General features: G+C 39.9%; 1 protein-coding gene across 2 annotated transcripts in view; it reads right to left on the bottom strand.

The window, feature by feature from the left end:
- LOC100498581 (apoptosis-inducing factor 3) overlaps positions 1-14,927 on the bottom strand; it is a 38,638-nt gene extending 23,711 nt beyond the window's left edge. The window contains exons 1-9 of one of the 2 annotated variants that reach the window (XM_002936058.5): positions 14,774-14,927; positions 13,915-14,037; positions 7,957-8,041; positions 6,245-6,354; positions 5,450-5,559; positions 5,010-5,054; positions 4,848-4,929; positions 2,999-3,111; positions 526-612 (exon numbers count right to left, since the gene is read on the bottom strand). In XM_002936058.5, coding sequence (XP_002936104.2) covers positions 526-612; positions 2,999-3,111; positions 4,848-4,929; positions 5,010-5,054; positions 5,450-5,559; positions 6,245-6,354; positions 7,957-8,018 — 609 coding nt within the window. In that variant the 5' untranslated portion in view covers positions 8,019-8,041; positions 13,915-14,037; positions 14,774-14,927. The remainder of the gene's footprint in view (positions 1-525; positions 613-2,998; positions 3,112-4,847; positions 4,930-5,009; positions 5,055-5,449; positions 5,560-6,244; positions 6,355-7,956; positions 8,042-13,914; positions 14,038-14,773) is intronic. The other variant, XM_031896756.1, reaches the window with a different exon arrangement.
- Between the last annotated feature and the right edge of the window lie 4,361 nt (positions 14,928-19,288).

Here is a 19,288-nt window from a genome sequence, read left to right as displayed (position 1 = left end):
ATCAGTCCCATGTGGCCGTAGTCCACAATAGTACCTAAGCCTCTAAAGGTGGCCATACACGGGCCGACTATAGCTGCCGATATCGGTCCCTTGGACCGATTCGGCAGCTAATCGGCCCGTGTATGGGGAGAGCAGAGCGGCCTGGCCGACCGATATCTGGCCTGAAATTGGCCAGATCTCGATCGGCCAGGTTAGAAAATCTGGTCGGATCGGGGACCGCATCGGCTCGTTGATGCGGTCCCCGATCCGACTGCCCCATTGCCGCCCACATAATCCGATCGTCTGGCCCCAGGGCCAAACGATCGGATTATTATTTTTTTTACCTAAATGGTCCCCGATATCGCCCACCCATAGGTGGGGATATCGGGGGAAGATCCGCTCGCTTGGCAACATCGCCAAGCGAGCGGATCTGCTCGTGTATGGCCACCTTAAATCATTCTTTTTTTAAATCACAGTCCAGTAAATCACATTTCAGTATATCCATATTCCTCATCTTTTTGCCATATAGAACCAGTATATATGTACCTCTTTCTCAGTCCAGACTTCGATGTCATAAGATGAGAAAAAATCCTCCGAACGTAAGTAAATATCTTTGGCTTTTACATTCATTGCCTGTTAATGACAGAAACATCATCACAGTTCCCTAATTACAATGTATAATAATACCTATAGTTTACATTTCACTAATTAAGTACAGTATGGTATCTATTATCTGGAATGCTCAGGAACTGGAGTTTTCCAGGTAAGGGGTCTTTCTGCAATTAGGATATCTATACTTTAAGACTTAAGTAAACTGCAGAAAAACTCACCCATGTTTTATTTATTCCTATAGGATTTTTAGACGTGTATTTAGCAATTTAGTTTTACAAATCTGTTATTATCTGTTTATAAATCGTGGTTTTTTTTAAAACATTTTTGAATTTTTCGAGAAAATTATCTAAAATATTTTGAGAAAAGAAAACAAACAATCGAATACTACAGGTATGGAATCCCTTATCCGGAATCCCGTTATCCAGAAAGTTCTGAAATACGGAAAGGCCACCTCCCATAGACACCATTATAAGCAAATAATTCTAATTATTAAAAATGATTTCCTTTTTCTCTGTAATAATAAAACAAAACCTTGTACTTGATCCCAACTAAGATATAATTATTCTTTATTGGAGGCAAAACAATCCTATTGGGTTTATTCAATATTTGAAAGATTTTTAGCAGACTTAAGGTATGGAGATCCAAATTACGGAAAAACCCATTATCCGGAAAACCCCAGGTTCCGAGCATTCTGGATAACAGGTCCCATACCTGTACCAAAAAGCACAAGCAAAAATTCCTTGCCCTATAGCGGAGCAGGTTGCTTGTGCTTTTCTAAGCGATTGCGCCCCCCTGCCTTTTTGTGGCGCCGGTCCCACCCCAACTTTCACATTGACTTTGACAGGGAAGATTTTCAACCTGCTGCCACACTTACAGCTTTGAAGTTACACCCCCCAAACTTGAATAACAAAATCATGGGGTCACCCCGAATGAAACAGCGACATTTGTTGGATGAGCCAAAGTGGGAGGGGCCAACAACAGCCAATGGGGTCAGCCTGAATGAAAATATGATCATTGTTGGATGCCCAAAAGTGGGCGGAGCTGTGAACAGCCAATTAGATTTTACCTATTGACTTGGCGGAAATTCCACCTGCTGCCATTCTCACAGTAATAACAACAGGGTCCCCAAACTCTAACAAAGAGTTAGACACCAGGTAACTGCGGTCCAAGGTTAGAAAAAGTGGGCGGAGCCACCAACAGCTAATCAGATATTACCTATTGACTTTCAATTGTGAAGTCCAACCTGCTGCCATTCTCACAGTATTAACACCAGGGTCCCCAAACTTTTCACTAGTCACTAGGGGACTGCATTTTTAGCTTTGAAAAAGTGGGAAGAGCCACCAACAGCCAATCAGATTTCACCTATTGAATTTTATTGGTTTCGATGTCAGGGTTCCCAAACTTGAAAAGTCAGTCACTCGCTGACTACGTATTCAGGGTTAGAAAAAAGTGGGTGGAGCCACCAACAGCCAATCCATTCCCACCCATTAAATTTCATCGGTTTATATTTAAACTGAAGCCATTATTTACGTATTAATTCCAGGGCTGTTAAAGTTTCCAAAGTTAGTCACTGGGTATTTGCCGTTCAAAGTTAGAACAAGTGGGCGAGCCACCAACAGCCAATCATATTTACTTTTAATGGTGGAGTGTAAAATGCTGTCAGTCCCACAATTTTTATGCCCCCAAACTTTGCAAAGTTGGTCACTGGGGGACTGCAGTTCAAAAATAGTGGGTTGGGTCACTAACAGCCAATCAGAATTCATCCATTGAATTTTATTGGTTTAAATTTAAAATGCTGCCATTCTCACACTATTTATGCCAGGGTGCCCACTGTTTGTCACTGGGTGACTTTTATTGGTTTAAATTTAAACTGCTGCCATTAATTGCTTTATTAATTCTAGGGTCCCTAAACTTTGCAGAGTTAGTCACTGGGTAACTGCAGTTCCAGGTTAGAAAAAGTGGGTGGAGCCACCAACCGCCAATCAGATGTCACTCATTGACTTTCAGTGGGAAAGTTTAAATTGCTGCCATTCAGACACTATTAAAACCAGGGTCCCCAAACTTTGCACAGTGGTTTTTACTATAAAACTGTGGTCCAAGGTTAGAAAAAGTGGGCGGGGTCAACAACAGATCAGATTTCATTCAGTGACTTTTCAACCCAACATGAAGTTTGTTCTCAAACTTTCCTTTCTAGTTAGTAAATGTAATTGCTATTGAAAGTGTCTGTCTGTTAGTGATGTGCAGGTCGACTAAAACTTGACCAAAAGGGGCAGATGCCTATAAGTCAGGGAGCCGGAAACCCAGCAGTGTATGGTTTTTATGATAAACGCTTACTTATGCTTTAAAGGTTTTATAACCCTAGCAGACACATGCTATAATTTAAGCAAGCACAATAGTTGGAACAGACCTTGCTAAGCTTTGTTCTATCATACGGTAGATGTTTCTCTCTAGTCACCATGACAATTCTTCCTTTGTAACCTTCTTGGCGAAGTGTTTCTGCACAAACCAGTGCTGCTGGCCCTTAAGGTACAAAAATGGTCAGATTTAAAAAAAAAAAAAAAAAAAGAAGAAATTTTAAAGGTATCTACATTCCTTTATACCACTACTAATGAGGAGAGGACTGGTAAAGAATTCAATTCAAAACCAGTCCAAGTGCTAAGAAACCCAATATTACAGGTATATATTTTACAGAAGGCAGAGAAAATGCAACCTATAAAAGAAAAGAAACAAACCAAGACAAAAGGCCTGCTTGTACATTACACTAAACATTTAAATACATAAAAGAAACCTGGTATAGGAAACTTTATCCAGAAAGCTATTATGTTGAATGTCCAAATTACAGGAAGGCCATCTCCCTTAGGGTCCATTTTAATAAAATAATTAACAATTTTTACCTTGTTCTTGATCCCAACTAAGATATAATTAATCTATATTCGGGGCAAAACAATTGTTTTAGGTTTAATTAATGTTTAAATGATTTTTTAGCACAGGTATGGGATCCCTTATCCGGAAACCCATTATCCAGAAAGTTCCGAATTACGGAAAGGACATCTCCCATAGACTCCATTATAAGCAAATAATTCTAATTTTTAAAAATGTTTTTTTTTTCTCTCTGTAATAATCCCAGCTAAGATATCATTAATCTTTATCGGAGGCAAAACAAGCCTATTGGGTTTATTCAATATTTAAATGATTTTTAGCAGACTTAAGTTGTGAAGATCCAAATTACAGAAAGATCCCTTATTCGGAAAACCTCAGGTCCCAAGCATTCTGGATAAAAGGTCCCATACCTGTATTAAGGTATGGTGACCCAAATTATGGAAAGACCCCTAATCCGGAAAACACCAGGTCCAGAGCATTCTTGATATCAATTCCTATAACTGAACTACTGCTCTTTAATTAATAATGAGTATATTGTGCCCCCACCATCATTTTTCCTCTGAGTATGATCTGAAGGAACACAGCCTCTATAGCCAAATAAATGTCATAAAAGATAGTTAAATAGAAGAAAAAAGCACAAAAGGGAATGGGCTATACTTTAAAAGGAAAAATGAAAGTTAAGGTGAAGTATATTAATACAGATACAGGGACAGCTAGGGAACATTAAAATCCGGACATAAATTAAGAGAAAGCAAAAGTGTGAAAAAAATGCAGTGACGACTGGTATGCAATAAAGGAAGGCAGCAAAGCTGAAGCATCGTTATTGGAATGATCTAATAAGATCTGAAAAAAACAAAATAAGAAAAAAGAACACAAACATAACATAAAACAAAGAGAGTAGAATATTTTTTAATACTGTTAATAAAAACAAAAGAATCAGACTATAAACATTGCAACACTCAAGAATACAATTGCAGTACTAACACTTGTGGCCTTTAAAGGTTACAGTAGAACCCCAATTTTATATTTCTCAGTGGACGGCGTCAAAATGGCATAAATTCCGGGAAAATGTAAAATCCAGGAAAAATAAAATGCAGCTTGCCTGCATGAGGCCACGAAAAAATGGTGTCAGTTCCGGGAAATCATACAATCCAGGTACGTAAATTGGGGTTCCACTGTTATTATAGTTCTAGTTTTCTCTGTAACGATTGAGGGCTGGATATTTACCAGCTGGTGTTACAGACTGTCTCCATATTATAGATATCTGAAAGAAGTGCTTTATAAAAATAATGACACAAATAATAATGGGTACATTTTGTACCATTGGTACTAAAATGAAGGCTTTGTACCATTTTTTTAAATCTGCATAATTTTACCTGATCCTATTAGGACTATGTTAGTTCTGTCCCCATTGTAGTGTCTGCTCATTTCCTTCACTCTCTTGGGATTCTCAAGAGCCTAGAATGAGAAAATTATAGTTACCGTATATGCTAGATTTCCATGAAGCTGCTACTCTTTTAGTTCTTTTACGGATTTACCTTCCTGTTGGCATTAAGTAGCACTTTGCCATTCTCTACGGTCACCTGGGGAATAGAAATATAATATTAAAAGAGCAACAAATAGATTAAAAGAAACATCTGTATAAAACATAGCATACATTATCATGGGCTGCGTGAATCTCCTTAGTACTGATTATCCAATTACTGACTGGATTATTATTGATTATCCAGTTATTATCCAATTAATGATGCAATAATCTCCTCTCATTCTTAGATTGTTTTTTCAAACATACAACAGGAAGCTTTACTACGGAAAAGTACATTACAAGAAGTTCATTTAAATGTTGGCTGCCTGTACTGTTTCTTTTGGATTTATATGTAAAAAAATTAGGTTTGCTAAAGCCTTTCATACTGCAAAGTGCATTTTGTACTTGTACAGGACACGTGGAAAGCATTCAGTCATACTAAAGATGCGTTACCTCAAAGCAAGGAAGACTGTCCAGTCCTGGATATTCCTCAATATCCCCAGTCTCAATATTGAAACAAGCTCCATGCCAGGGACAGCGGATCCTATTGCCTGACAGGACTCCTGCAATTCAGAGCATGCCATTTGCACATACCAACAACAGGTGCCCATAATATTTACATAAGATCCCAGCAGCAGTTATGGGTTACTTGGAATTTAATTTTACAGCAGATGGAAGAATTCAAGATTCTTTCTAGTTTATATGGAGACTTGGAGAGAGAAAATAATATTTTTTATTATGGATCTATATTTATTTTGATTTTTGATGGCAAACTCATGCAAGATATCTATTACTTAGGTGAAATACCTAAATACCTAGGCTGATTTCCATTATAGGATGGCTGGGCTTAGGCATTTTCTCTCCTACTTGAAAACCCCCAGGTCAGAAAATGCTACAGTATGCAAGCCATGAGCATTAGGCTTCTAATTTATTTAACTTTGTCCTCCAAGTACCAGTTAATACCTTAGTCAGAGATGGAAGCATTGATATATTTAGTTTGGATTAATAAGTGATCGTTAACGAACACATGCAGATGCTTTATCAAGATTATATGTCATGTAACCATATGAAAACAGCGACAGTGTCCAAAAGAACTTGAATGTTTAGTTTAGAACGTTTTTGTTGTGCAAACGCACCATAGGATACATTTATTATTAATAGAAGTCACTCAGTCAGTCTTGCAAGACCTTCATATATGTAAATCGATACACAGACTAACTGGTAAGGTGGTGAAAGTAACATGCTGACCTTTACTCAAAGGTGCGCCATAGTGTGTACACTTGCTGCCGACTGCAGTGAAAACTCCATTACTCTTTACTAGAAGGATAGTCTGACCTTGAACATCAAACTCACGCATCCTTTGTGTAGGAAACAGAGATAAATTAATCATCATACACTATGTTTGGAAATCAGAATAAATACATTATTACAGTACTTTAGTATTATGAATCTGAAGATTAGCTTAGGGATATTGGCACATGGATCACCCGGAACAACCCCCTGCAGGCGCTTAGAACTTTGATTGGTACACACCTATTTTAGGCAGCAGAAAAAAAGCCTAAAAGTGGCATACATTTTCGGGTCCTTAAGACTGACTCAGCAGCTTATCTCCCTGTGTATGAAGCCCTCTGACAGGCCTCCCTGGCCGATATCTGGCAAAAATTGGGCAGATGTCGATCAGACAGGCTTGATTTTTTGTTGGATGGGGGACTGCATTGCACACTGATGCGGTCGTCACCTCGACTTTTCCTATCCCCTTAATTGCAATGCAATCATTTTGGCCCTAGGGCCAAACCATCATATTAGCACTTATTGCCCACCCAAAGTTTCCCTTTAAGGGCAAACACACACTCTTTAGGCAGAGTATTTTGCTGCATTTGGGCCTATAACAAATTCATGGGGGAAACCATGATCATTCTGTCAGTTAAAGGTAACTTTCTGTGTAGCTCACCTACTGGCATAGGCAGACTTAGTCCTAGTGGACTAGTGGGACAAAGAACAGAGCCAGAGCTACAAAGGAGCCTTGGTCAATAAATGAATAGTTGGAGAACCAACTTGATAAAAAAAAGCTGTATATGTTAGCAATGTCTATCCTGTGACCCAGAAGCCATTGTTGAACTACAACAAGGACATTTTGCTATTTACTGCCCCTTTCCTATTACCTTATTGCAGAAACCTACCATACTTCCTCATAAACAGGGCAATAGAAGCTACTGTCTTGGCCCTTTCAAAATGAGCAGGCAGACTATTGGCCTATGTATGAGGCCCATTAACGTGCCTGGCCAAGTAATATGGCAGAAAACCGGGCAAATATCCATCGTGCAGTGTATGGGCAGCTTTAATCCTATATAACCCCTGTAGCATTTAGCAATATCTGTGCTAATTGCAGTAAGAGTGTGCAATGGATGAGTTCCAGTCCATGCCTGTTTCCTATGTTTGCATACCAATTCTAATTGCCAGTCCATCCTTCCAGTCAAACTCTTTGTATATAAAGTGAATGTAACCTTGTGCATACAGATGAAAGAATATCTCAGCTGCTAAAAAGATAGGATATTAAATGTCAGCTGGAAACCTATAATGCTTTTTCGTGTAACGACACAAATGAATAATACAAAAAGTCACTGTAAATATACAAACTGTAGAAAAGCCAGCTTTTTTAAAGGTCATATCACCTTCACGTTTATTTGAAATGCCATTTAGGCTACTGGTACACCAAGTTGTTTGCCCACCTGTGTATTTAAAAAAAAGTTGCTCCATGCTAAACCGCTTATGTAAGTGCACTGACAGGAATGGCATTGGCCTGTATGCAAACAAACTGTTTTTGGCACAACAATGTAAAAACGTCTCTGCCTGCATCTCTCTGCAGGAGGAGAAACAGCCTAGTGTGCCATTGGCCTTAAGTCATCGGTCTGCCGTGTATGGCCAACTTTAGAGTATTCTTCTCTGTTTTCAGTACTTACTCTCCTTCATTCAGTTCTGACTCTTCACACAGCTCCTGGGTGATTCTCTCAGTCCCACTCATGTTGTACTTTTCTTTGTGAGCGACTGTGAAAACAAAAACTGATAAAATTACTCTGTGTATGTAATATGTGTGTTCAATGTATACACCAGTGGCGTAAATAGTTGGCATAAAAAAGTCCTTGGAGGGGCCGGTGCATGGAAACTCTTATCTGGACCCCCACCACTTCCTCTATAGTTACGCCAATGGTATACATTAATAAATGCTTATAATGATAATAACAGCAGACAACAGGTATTATTGCAGCAGATTGGGAATCTTATGCTCAAGGGTATACTCAGTAGCCAAGGAAACCTTTGTTTGGCTATAAGAAAGCCTGATCTGTTAAGATTAACTGTTATTAGGATGGTTTTAGCATTATCCACTGTTTCACTAGTTAAATTTAAATAATTTTGTCTCTCCCTGTGATCATCCAGGTTAATGATAAGCAAGGTAATATATTGTTTGTTAAGCAAGGTATATTTATAAAGTCATAACATACAACAAAAAAAGAGAGCATAAAGTTTTGATTATGTGGGTTTATTCCACACTTTCTCAAGCACTTATGCACTCTATTTATACTTAACCTAATAGCTAATTTTGTTCTGCCACAGACAGTAAGAGCCTGGTCAGTGTGTATCAATGTCAGCCATATTATTAGCTGGCTCTTGGGCTGGTAAATGGACTGATCTTGCATAATTTAGAACCTAGGAGACTGAATACTAAAGGTGGCCAAAGGAGATGATCTTTTCCCTATTTGCATTTGGTCTTTGTTGTCCCAAAAAGTCTTTCAAACCTGCCCGATTAACATTGGGCCAATTTTTGGACAGATGTCAGTTAGGCTGGACTGAGGGCCCTATACATGGGCCAATAAACTACTGACTCAGAACTTCGGTAGCTTTTATCAGACTGTGTATGGCCACCCTAAAGGTGGCCATACACGCACCGATATTATCGTATGAAACCTCGTTTCGTACGATAATCGGTGCGTGTATGGCATGTCGGCGAGTCGACCGATATCGCAGGAAGCTGCCGATATCGGACGACTCGCCGATCGGACAAGTTTGAAAATTTTGATCGGGCGCCATAGAAGGCGCCTGACCAAAATTCTCCCTTCAGAGCTGAATCGGCAGAAGGAGGTAGAAATCCTATTGTTTCTACCTCCTTACCTGCCGATTCAGCCCTGAATGGTGTGTGGCGGATCTTACGATGTTTCGTGCGACCGATGGTCGTACGAAACATCGTCGGATCGCCACGTGTATGGCCACCTTTACTTGCTTATGCTTTATTTAGTCAATATATTCATACAGGAGGTGACTACAAAGGCAGATTTAGAAGGTTTATCTAGTGAAACTGTGGATTATGCTAAAATCATCCTGATAAAGATAATCCTAACAGATTAGGCTTTATTATAGCTCCAGAAAAGTGTTTCCTTGGCTACTAAGTACCACCTTGAGCATTTGATGTACTGGTAAATGTTGCCTATCCCCGTAATATATGTTTAGATGTTTATATATTCACCAGCAGAACAAAGTCACTTTTAAGGAGACTTATTTACTAACTGTCATGATTTTTACCACACAATGTAGTGTCCCCCAAAATTCCAGTGCCACTGACAACAAGCACAAGAGCCCCTTTGGAACATCGCATCATATAGTGTGGTATAGATGTTCACTTATATGCATTCCCCTTCCACTTGTATTTTGCTATGTCAACTGACATTCATCACATTTCATTTTTATTTCAAGCCTGCTTAAACATGGTGTATCTTTGTGATACAAAAATAATTCCTGCTTCAGTAAGAAGTTTTATTACACACAGTGTGACCTATAATATTGATTGGTTCATCAGAGGGCTGCATTTTAGATTTTGATATAGATAGCATTCCTTCTAATTCAGTTACTTCTTTGACTGCAGAGCATTACATTATTCAATAATGTGGCATTGTTATAACCTGTTATCTAGTCACATAACAATAGTCAGGACAATAATTTCATTTCTTTAGTGGTTCTATCAAGTTACCCCTACTAATAGGAAGAAGCATTGTAAGCTGCTTAGGGTCTCGTATTAGTTACATAGATCACATACATAAAGTATAGGAGAGCTGTATTCAGCCTGTCTCACCTTTCCCTTGTTGCTTTTCACACTATGACACAGCAAAAATGCTATAATTAGCTGCTCCCATTTTCCAGGCTTTTACATTAAATAATGTTATCAGGCTATATGGTATCACTGATTTACCAAAGAGTTTCGGTTACCTGTAGTACTAATTCAACCTGCATGTTATTAGATCAACATTTCCACCTGGTATTGTATTTTTTTTCTTTATTTCAGTATCAGTGTTATTAAGATAACATCAATAACTAAAGAATGAACATCAAAAGAAAGAGTGAACCCCCACAATAATAAGCAGTGTTGGACTGGGCTGGCACTTAGAGAATATGCGCAATACATTAAAGTTCAAAGTTTCAGTACAGGTATGGGGCCTGTTATCTAGAATGCTCTGGACCTGCGGTTCTAAATAGGGGGTCTTTCTGTAATTTGGATCTCCATACCTTAAATCTACTAAAATATTTATACTATAGTTAAACATTAATCAAACCCACTAAGATTGTTTTGCCTTCAATAAGGATTAATTATATCTTAGTTGGGATCAAGTACAAGGTACTGTTTTATTATTATGATTTGATTAAAATGCAGTCTATGAGAGGTCTCGTTATAATTTGGAGCTTTGTGGATAACAGGTCTCATGTCTGTACTATATAAACAGTTGCAAAGATCAAGTAAAATTTGTGCCAAAAGAATCATCAAAAACCTGTTCTCCTAAATACAATCACCCATTGATACCAAAGTATCAATCTGCCCAGTCTCTGTTCAAGAAACAATACTCCTGGTGTGAAACATGAATGAAAAAACCCATCATCCCAAAATTAGCCTGGGAATAATATCCTGCTCCTCTAAATTATTATCAAAAATAAGGAAAGGCTAATAAAGTCTAATAAATAGTTAATCTCAAGCTGCAGGCATACCTTCAGTTGTCTCAATAGTGCCCTTAAGTATAACCATATTTCTCCCGTTCCGATGATCAGAAGCCAAAAAGGAAGAAAAAACGCTGAGCTGTGTAAAGAAAGTTCCCATAATGCCTCGCTCCTGCACAGACACCTAGACCAAGTGTACATGCTCAGACTATGACTATGAGTCAGCTTCCTGCTGATTGGCTCAGATCCACATTCCTAAGGTGGGGGAGTGAGTTCTTAGCATTCTTGAGGGAGGGGGGAGAAGGAGAGAGGAGACAGCAGAGAGCTGCGTGCCAGTGCAGTGCAGTGAGAAGTCTGCAGCATTTCTGTGAGTGCTTATGGCTGTATTTACATAGACCTTTCTGATAAAGTTTACTTAGTTTTTACCTTTCTTCTATAAAGAAGAAGGAAAGTCATTTTGGCATTTTGCTGCCAATAAATTTGCCACATTAGTGCCACCTAGAACACTATATCTATTCTGCAGAAAGCTTTGTCATACCTGAGTAAAGAGCCGTAGAATCTCCCTCTATTTGTTTAAGACAGCTGCTGAAATTTTAGCTTGGTCTTCATAGCTTCCTGCTTTAGACCTAGAGGCTGATAGGTAGATTACGCATTCCTAAGGGCAGTGACAGACAGGGAGATTAGTCGCCCCGCTATAAATCTTCATTGCGGCAGGCAACTAATCTCCCCCGAATGCCATCCCACCAGCAAGAATGTAAATCGTTGGTGGGATGGCATACGCGCCGCTACGATTTCCGGAAGTTGCCCGAAGTTTCGTCTTTGGGAAATCGTACCGTTGCGTTTCCATTCTTGCCGGTGGGATGGCATTGCGGGGAGGTTAGTTGCCCGTGGCAACGAAGATTTGTTGCGGGGCGATTAATCTCCCCGTCTGTCACTGCTCTAAGGGTGGAGGGAGTGAGTTCTTCTTATGGGAGCGGGGAGCAGGAGATGGGAGAGAGGAGACAGCTGCACAGACTCTGGCCCCAGGAATGAAGTATTTTTATGAGAGAGGAAGTCTGATACTGAAAACATGTTTAAAAAAATGAGACAAGAAATCCTGTGTTTCTTTTGATAGAGGACTCTATCTGTGAGTGCTTATGGCTGTATTTACATAGACCTTTTTGATAAAGCTTACTTAGTTTTTACCTTTCCTTCTCCTTTAAATACCCATATTCTTCATTTCCCAGGGTGCCACAGCCATGTGACTTGTGCTTCGATAAACTTCAGTCACACTTTACTGCTGAGCTGCAAGTTGGAGTGATATCACCCCCCTCCCAGCAGCCGATCAGGAGAAATATGGGAAGGGAGCAAGATAGCAGCTCCCAGTAGATATCAGAATAGCACTCTATAGTAAGAAAACCAAGTCTGGCTTGGGACTCCTCCAGTTACATGGGAGTAGGAGAAACAATAGGTTACCTGAAAGCAGGTGTGTAGCGCTGGCTCTTTCTGAAAGCTCAGACTCGGGCACAATGCACACACTACACACCTATATTACAACTAAAAATTTGTTGTTCAAGAACATTTTTTTAAATGAAGAGTGAATTATTTGCTGTGTAAACAGTGTAATTTAGAAATAAAACGTACACCATAAAAATCATGATAGTATCCCTTTAAAGGACATTCAAATATGCAAATATAACCAACTTAAGTCAGTTTATGCATAAAATCCTTTTATACATTCATATGGGTGTGCAAAGGTGTTAATTTCAAGTGGCTATTCCATCAAATGCAGGAGACTGATGTTTAAGACTGTTCTACAGTGTTTTAATGCAACAACGATAACACCAAAGAAACATCAAAGCATTTCATTCTTTGATGAAAATTTGTCATTTTTACCTGCTAGGGCGGGGGTCCCCAACCCTTTTAACCAGTGAGCAACATTTTTATATTAAAAAAGTTGGGGAACCAGCTGGATTTGTCACTGGGATGCCCCAAAGGCTGCCTCCATTCGCGCCCCTGCCACAAGTGTGCATGCGCATTCCCACGGTCATTTAAATAATCATACGGAGCAGTGGGGAGAGGTCCCCATTGCTCCGTGTGTGAGCAAAATATGAATGCGGCTTGGGCGGCATGCTGCCCCTAAATTTGTACCGCCTTAGGCCTGGGCCTTTGTGGCCTCATCACAAATCCGGGCCTGTGGGGAACAATGCAAGCATGAAAAAAGTTCCTAGGGTGGTGAATAATAAAGGCTGTGATTGTTTTTTTAGTAGCCCAGTGTGAACCAGCAGACTACAGAAGGCTCTGTTTGGCAGTACCAATCACCGTATTGTGAATAATAAATATTAATATATCCACCACTGTGTGCAGTAACTCTAAAGGCTCACCGGAAGGCGATGAACTGTGGATTCGCCTACATCTAACCTTGATCTCCCGCTGTAGAGCTTGATTTCATCGCCTTCCGGTGAGCCTTTAGAGTTACTGCACACAGTGGTGGATATATTAATATTTATTATTCACAATACGGTGATTGGCTTTGTTAGTTGAACAAAGGTTTAAAACGTTATTACACTATTAGTTGTTTTGTTTCATTTTATATATGCGCTCCCTTCACACTTTTCTGGACACGTTTGAGACCCAGTCAAAGTGGTTATTTTCGTAAGAGGAGCAGCAGCATCACAGCCATTACAGCACTTCACTGGAACTTTATTTTGAGCGCTGAGGATTTGGGTATTGTATATACCTTTGTGCATCTGTTTGGCAGTACGCATGTTTTTTCTGCAACCAAAACTTACCTCCATGCCAGGAATTCAAAAATAAGCACCTGCTTTGAGGCCACCGGAAGCAACATCAAAGGGGTTGGAGAGCAACATATTGCTCGCGAGCCACTGGTTGGGGATCACTGTACAATTGACAAAAGATCAGGATGACAAAAGTTTGGATCCCCCTTGCACCCATTCACATACCTTATAATATAGATCTAGCAGGGCAAAGTACAAATTCGACCAGATGCACCAACACACTCTGCATAAGTCACAGGATGCAAACTCTTGGCAAAGAAGCTGCAATATTCAATGTTGTCGGTCCACCTGCATTAAAATGAAGAAGATGCAAGAGGCACTGGTTAGGCTGAACTATAATAAGGCCAAAGTCTGTCTGGTACTGCCAGTACATTACAAGATGCTGACCCAAAATCAGACTGGAATTGCAAAAATGCATCAGGCCTAATGGCTAAACTCCATGGGAGATTTTGTCAGATAGTGTCGGATCAACAACACATCCTACAATTCAGATGTAGTTGCATGGGTAATAGGACTGATAGAAAAATCTAAAGTGTAAACTACATAAAAGATTATCTGTGCGACACAACACACCTGTCGGAAGGGAACGCTACATGCTGCATTTTTATCCGACGAGATAAAATCTCATGGTGTCTGACAGACTTTTCTCATTGAAATAGATTGACTGTCGGATGTAGATGCAGGAACAAAACACACCATCCAACTTTATCTGATCTGACTTTTAATTACAGTCTATGGAGACCAGATTTTGTTTTGCTGTTGCAACATTAGTTTAGATAAAATCTGACTTACAATATCTGATCAAAATTTCCAGAGGAGTTTAGCCCTAAAAGTACCAAAAAGTATACTTTAATTTACTTTAAAGGTATTCACGTTAATGCAGCATTATTTTTATTACTTACAGAAAGAAGCAGCCTGCTATAACTAAGATGAGAAAAAGACAGGTGCCTGTCTAAAACCATTCAGTAAAAGTGCAATGAAGCAGAGAGAGGAGAAGGAAAGTTGCTTAAATGAGGTGACTCACCCTGTGCTTAGGTAATGGGCTGCTGATCGAAGCACCTCAGGGATCTAGTACTTATCCCAAGGCTGAGACAAGCTGCGGCTTTCCTTCACACAGCAGCCGGCTTTCCTTCACACAGCAGCCGACATCAGTATCTACTGCTGCCAGATCTGCCTACTCATGCTGCCTTTACTTTATTCCCCCAGCCAATCACAAGCTTGCAGCAAGCACTTGTAACCCAGCAACTAACCCCACCCTGAGGCAGCCTCACACAGTAAAACCAGGGAAAACTCAAACAACTGGTTCTGGTTAACAGAGAACTGGAGTTTGTTGTACAAAATGGCATTAAAGTCCAGAGGTTTCCTTTGCCATGCATTCAGCCATCAATAGCTGTGTGACCCAGAATTATATGGTATAAAAATATACTTTTTTTATACAGGACAAGCACATTTGCTAACACTGCTCTTCAGCACCTGAATGCGCAATGAATGTGTTGAAACCTGTGTCCTGTTTAGTAATTATAGAACAGACAGAATCATGTTTTATTGTGGAACTTTTATTCTTACATTGTTTTGTTGACATACTTACAGGAGAGGTACAACCTAAAAAAACAAGGAACATTGCCTCAAGGGAAGTCTGGCTCCTGGGGAGCGGTAAGGAGATACTGGGAGTTGGTAACACCCTGACACAGAATCACAGCCTACAATGGTTCTGTCTGAAGAAAAAAAAATTAAATGATAAAGGGCACTTAGGAGTGCTAATTAGAAAGTAGCAGTTTAAACAGTCAACTGCCTTAAGACTAATGAAGGCTATTTTTTTGTCATTAGGCCGAGGGCACAGTGAGCTTTTTACACAAATTATACTTGAGACAGAACTCTGCAGCCTAACTTCCAGTTCCCCACACTGATCACTTCCCACACTGATCACTTAAAGTGATTGTACATGGGAAATAAAAACTGCCAACTCAGTCCCATCAGACCAAGCCAGCAAATTATTGGTCCATGTATGGGGGCCCACTGAGAGGCCTGCCAGACCAATATCTGGGCAAATATCAGGCATGCCCTCCTCTGACAGGTCTCTGAAAGCCCTGCTGGATAATTTGATTGTTGGCCCTAGGGTTAACAAATGGATTAGCCCAATTTGGCCTAGGATGTGAGTTGCCAAACTAGGCTCAGATCCACTCATTTGGCAACCTAACCGAACACGCAGATCTGGCTGTGTATAGCCACCTTTAGAAACACAATCCTGCCAGTTTAGACATAGTGAAAGACTCTGTTTGCTTTACAACCTGAGACACATCCCCAAGCTACTTACAGATGATTTTGGCATTGTACGCACATCAGATGTTAGTTGTATAGTTCAGTGTTTTTCAACCTTTTTTGGGCAAAGGCACACTTGTTTCATGAAAAAAATCACAAGGCACACCACCATTAGAAAATGTTAAAAAATTTAACTCTGTGCCCAGCAGCAGTGCCCCCCTAGTACATTGGTGCCCAGCAGCAGTGCCCCCCTAGTACATTGGTGCCAAGAGCAGTGCCCCCCTAGTACATTGGTGCCCAGCAGCAGTGCCCCCCTAGTACATTGGTGCCAAGAGCAGTGCCCCCCTAGTACATTGGTGCCCTGCCTACGGCACACCAGGCAACATCTCACGGCACACTAGTGTGCCGCGGAACAGTGGTTGAAAAACGCTGGTATAGTTTATCCCACTGTTATACAGTCAGTCTAATATTAAAATATTTGACATTTTAGCTGACATTTTGGCCACCAACTTCCAGCGGCTTTGTCCATATCACATTAGATGAGGAGTGCATCCATGCATTGATGCGATCTTTAAGAACATGAAAAGTTGTCCTATGTCCAAAAATGACCTTTTTTGTTAGTTTAATGCACAAACTATCATTAACATATTAATAATGGATGAATGCAGAGGACCTCTTGTCTCTGGCTGTATGAATTTGTGGCCACACCCTCATTGATCCTCCACCTAAAGGATTAATATTTAGTGAGTACAACTTTCCCATTTTTGCCAAAGAGACAGATTGCTGAATAATAAAATAGTGAGTGGAATAGTGAAGAGAGTAATTTGAATATTTTAGAAACAAGACATTTTAATTGATTATATTTAAAAAAAAAAAAAACTCAGATTTTTACAAGATGGTACATATTAAATTTTCATTTTTGTGAGTTGCCCTTTAAGCTGGGCAACAAAGGCTTTGATAGACCAAATACCAAATGTAATACTAGCTCTGTTCATAGGTTGCTGTTCACTGTTCCTTATTGTGTATATTGGACCTTTGTGATATGATGGAAATGTATACAGAGTAGGGTAAGGTGTTAGTTTTAGGTTTCTGTAAGAATCTAGTGTTTGATTTCTTCCTAGGTCTAATATTTGCTTATGTCTAATATTTGTATTCCTTTTAGTGGTGAATAATCAATGATGCTGAATTCTGGTTATACCTCAGCAATTCTTTTAAACATGATTTTAATATAATGAGCTGTGCCTATGGCGTTCCTTATTAAAAAACAAATGGAACCTGTAAGGCAATACTTTGGCCTATGTCTTACACAGTTCTGTTCTTACATTTATTTGGGGACACCATTGTTTCCTCAATCCTTGAGATAAGGCACACAATTAATTTTTTTTAATGTTGCAATGATATTAACATATCATATACTTCTTTAAAAAAATATTATAAAAAAAAAAAACTACAAAAGTTGAAGAGATACAGAAAGTCCTCCAATAGGTGCAGTAAGTAGATTACGTTAATTTCACCTTTGGTAATCTCTAACATAACAGCAATCCTTGTGGTGTTGTTAGATGGCATACTGATTTTATATTTTATACTTTACATATAGCATATTTATATACTTTTATCTCCTGCCTTGGGTTGTCTTTATATGGGACACTGGGGGATTTTGCATGTCCCTTTATACAGAACTTACCCGACAAAAGCAAGCTCAACAGAATTGTAGCCTACCATTAGCATGCTTCCAGTGCTGGTAAACTAGCATTTTTTTTTTTTTTATAAAGCTAAGCTCAGACACTGCCATCTGGTGACTGGAGTATATAACAGCATCCAAATATTAACATCATATTCACCCAAATGTTGGGTGTGCACTGCAGAAAAAGCAGGGTCTGACATGCAGGAGGGACGCAGCTTACGTGCACATAGCGTGCACTTACAAAGCCTAAACCTCTCACTAATTTCCATCACCTATGCCAAATAGCAGGATAATGCCAGACATTGGTGGGCAGATGAATTCTATAAAACGAAGCTATAGTAGAGGGAAACTGACAATACATGCTTCCTTTACCTGTGGCTTACAAATCAGTTCATGCTCGAGAGTTCTGTCCTTCTGACCCATTTACAGCATCCTTGCCTTTCTCCAGAACAGGGTGACCATTCATTCATTTTTTTTGTTTTGCAGAGCACACTATCTGCTTACAACTATGGAGTATGCCATCTAAAAGCTGTCAAGGTCATGGAGAAGTCAATGGGAGATGTCCTCGACAAACTATACTAATCTTTAATTTGTGGTTTTAGAGGCTTTTGGGTTTTTTTCATTTATAAGCGCAGGAAAATTCACCCAAAAACCAAAAAATTAAGGATTTCCTGACTATGAAGACTTTGATTCATCCAGGTCATGGCATATCTAGTATAAGTAAATCTAAAGCAACTGGACTTGCTAAGGTTTTCATTTTTGTTCCACAACATTTTAATTCGTTCCTGCCTTTTATATTTGGATCTTTGAATAAATGACTAGACATTCGTGGTGTGAGTGGAAATGAGTTTCAAAACCTCTTAAACCACTAAAATCAGAATGTTGATAAATGTGGCTCCACAAGTTAAAGAAAGGACCATTGTGTACATTGTGTCACATGTTTAAAACATACACACCAGCATTCTCAGATCTAAGCTTCATATTCACAAATACTTGAGTTGCTTCTTTCATTTTTTTTTAATTATGCTTCTCACGCAGTACTAATACGCATTTTGTGGTGCATACATTAAAAAGAAGCCAAGTAGACAGTTGGGACTGGGCATGGGACGTGCTAAAGTTCCCTGCACGTCCTGTCCTCAGTGCTCTATATGTGAGCAAAGTTCAGGTGTGGCTGGGTGGCATGCCACCCTAGGTCTGGGCCTGTCTACTAGGCTAGGATGACTGACGAAGAGGTTTGGACTGAATCGGCAGGACATCAGGAAACAACCCGGTGAGGCACATCCCCTGGTGACCTAGCCCGCTGCTCTACCATCCAGAAATGCATGCACTGGCTCTTAGGGCATGCTGCCAAAGGTCTGAGCCGGTCTACTAAGCTAGGATGACTGACGAAGAAGGTTGGACTGTGCCTACAGGAAACAACCATGTGGGGCACGTCCTCTGGTGACCTAGCCTGCTGCTCCACCATCCAGAAGTGCAAACCCCAACCCCCCACTCCTCTCCATCCAGAACTCTGTGCGCCGGCCGCACCTATCCCCATCATGGAGAGGTGAGCAGTACACAGCAAAAGGGGGGTGGAGAGGGAGCATAAGCCAATTA

This window comes from Xenopus tropicalis, chromosome 2 (assembly GCF_000004195.4).
Source record: "Xenopus tropicalis strain Nigerian chromosome 2, UCB_Xtro_10.0, whole genome shotgun sequence".
Classification (NCBI taxonomy): Eukaryota; Metazoa; Chordata; class Amphibia; order Anura; family Pipidae; genus Xenopus; species Xenopus tropicalis.
This window is presented reverse-complemented; position numbering and strand designations above follow the sequence as displayed.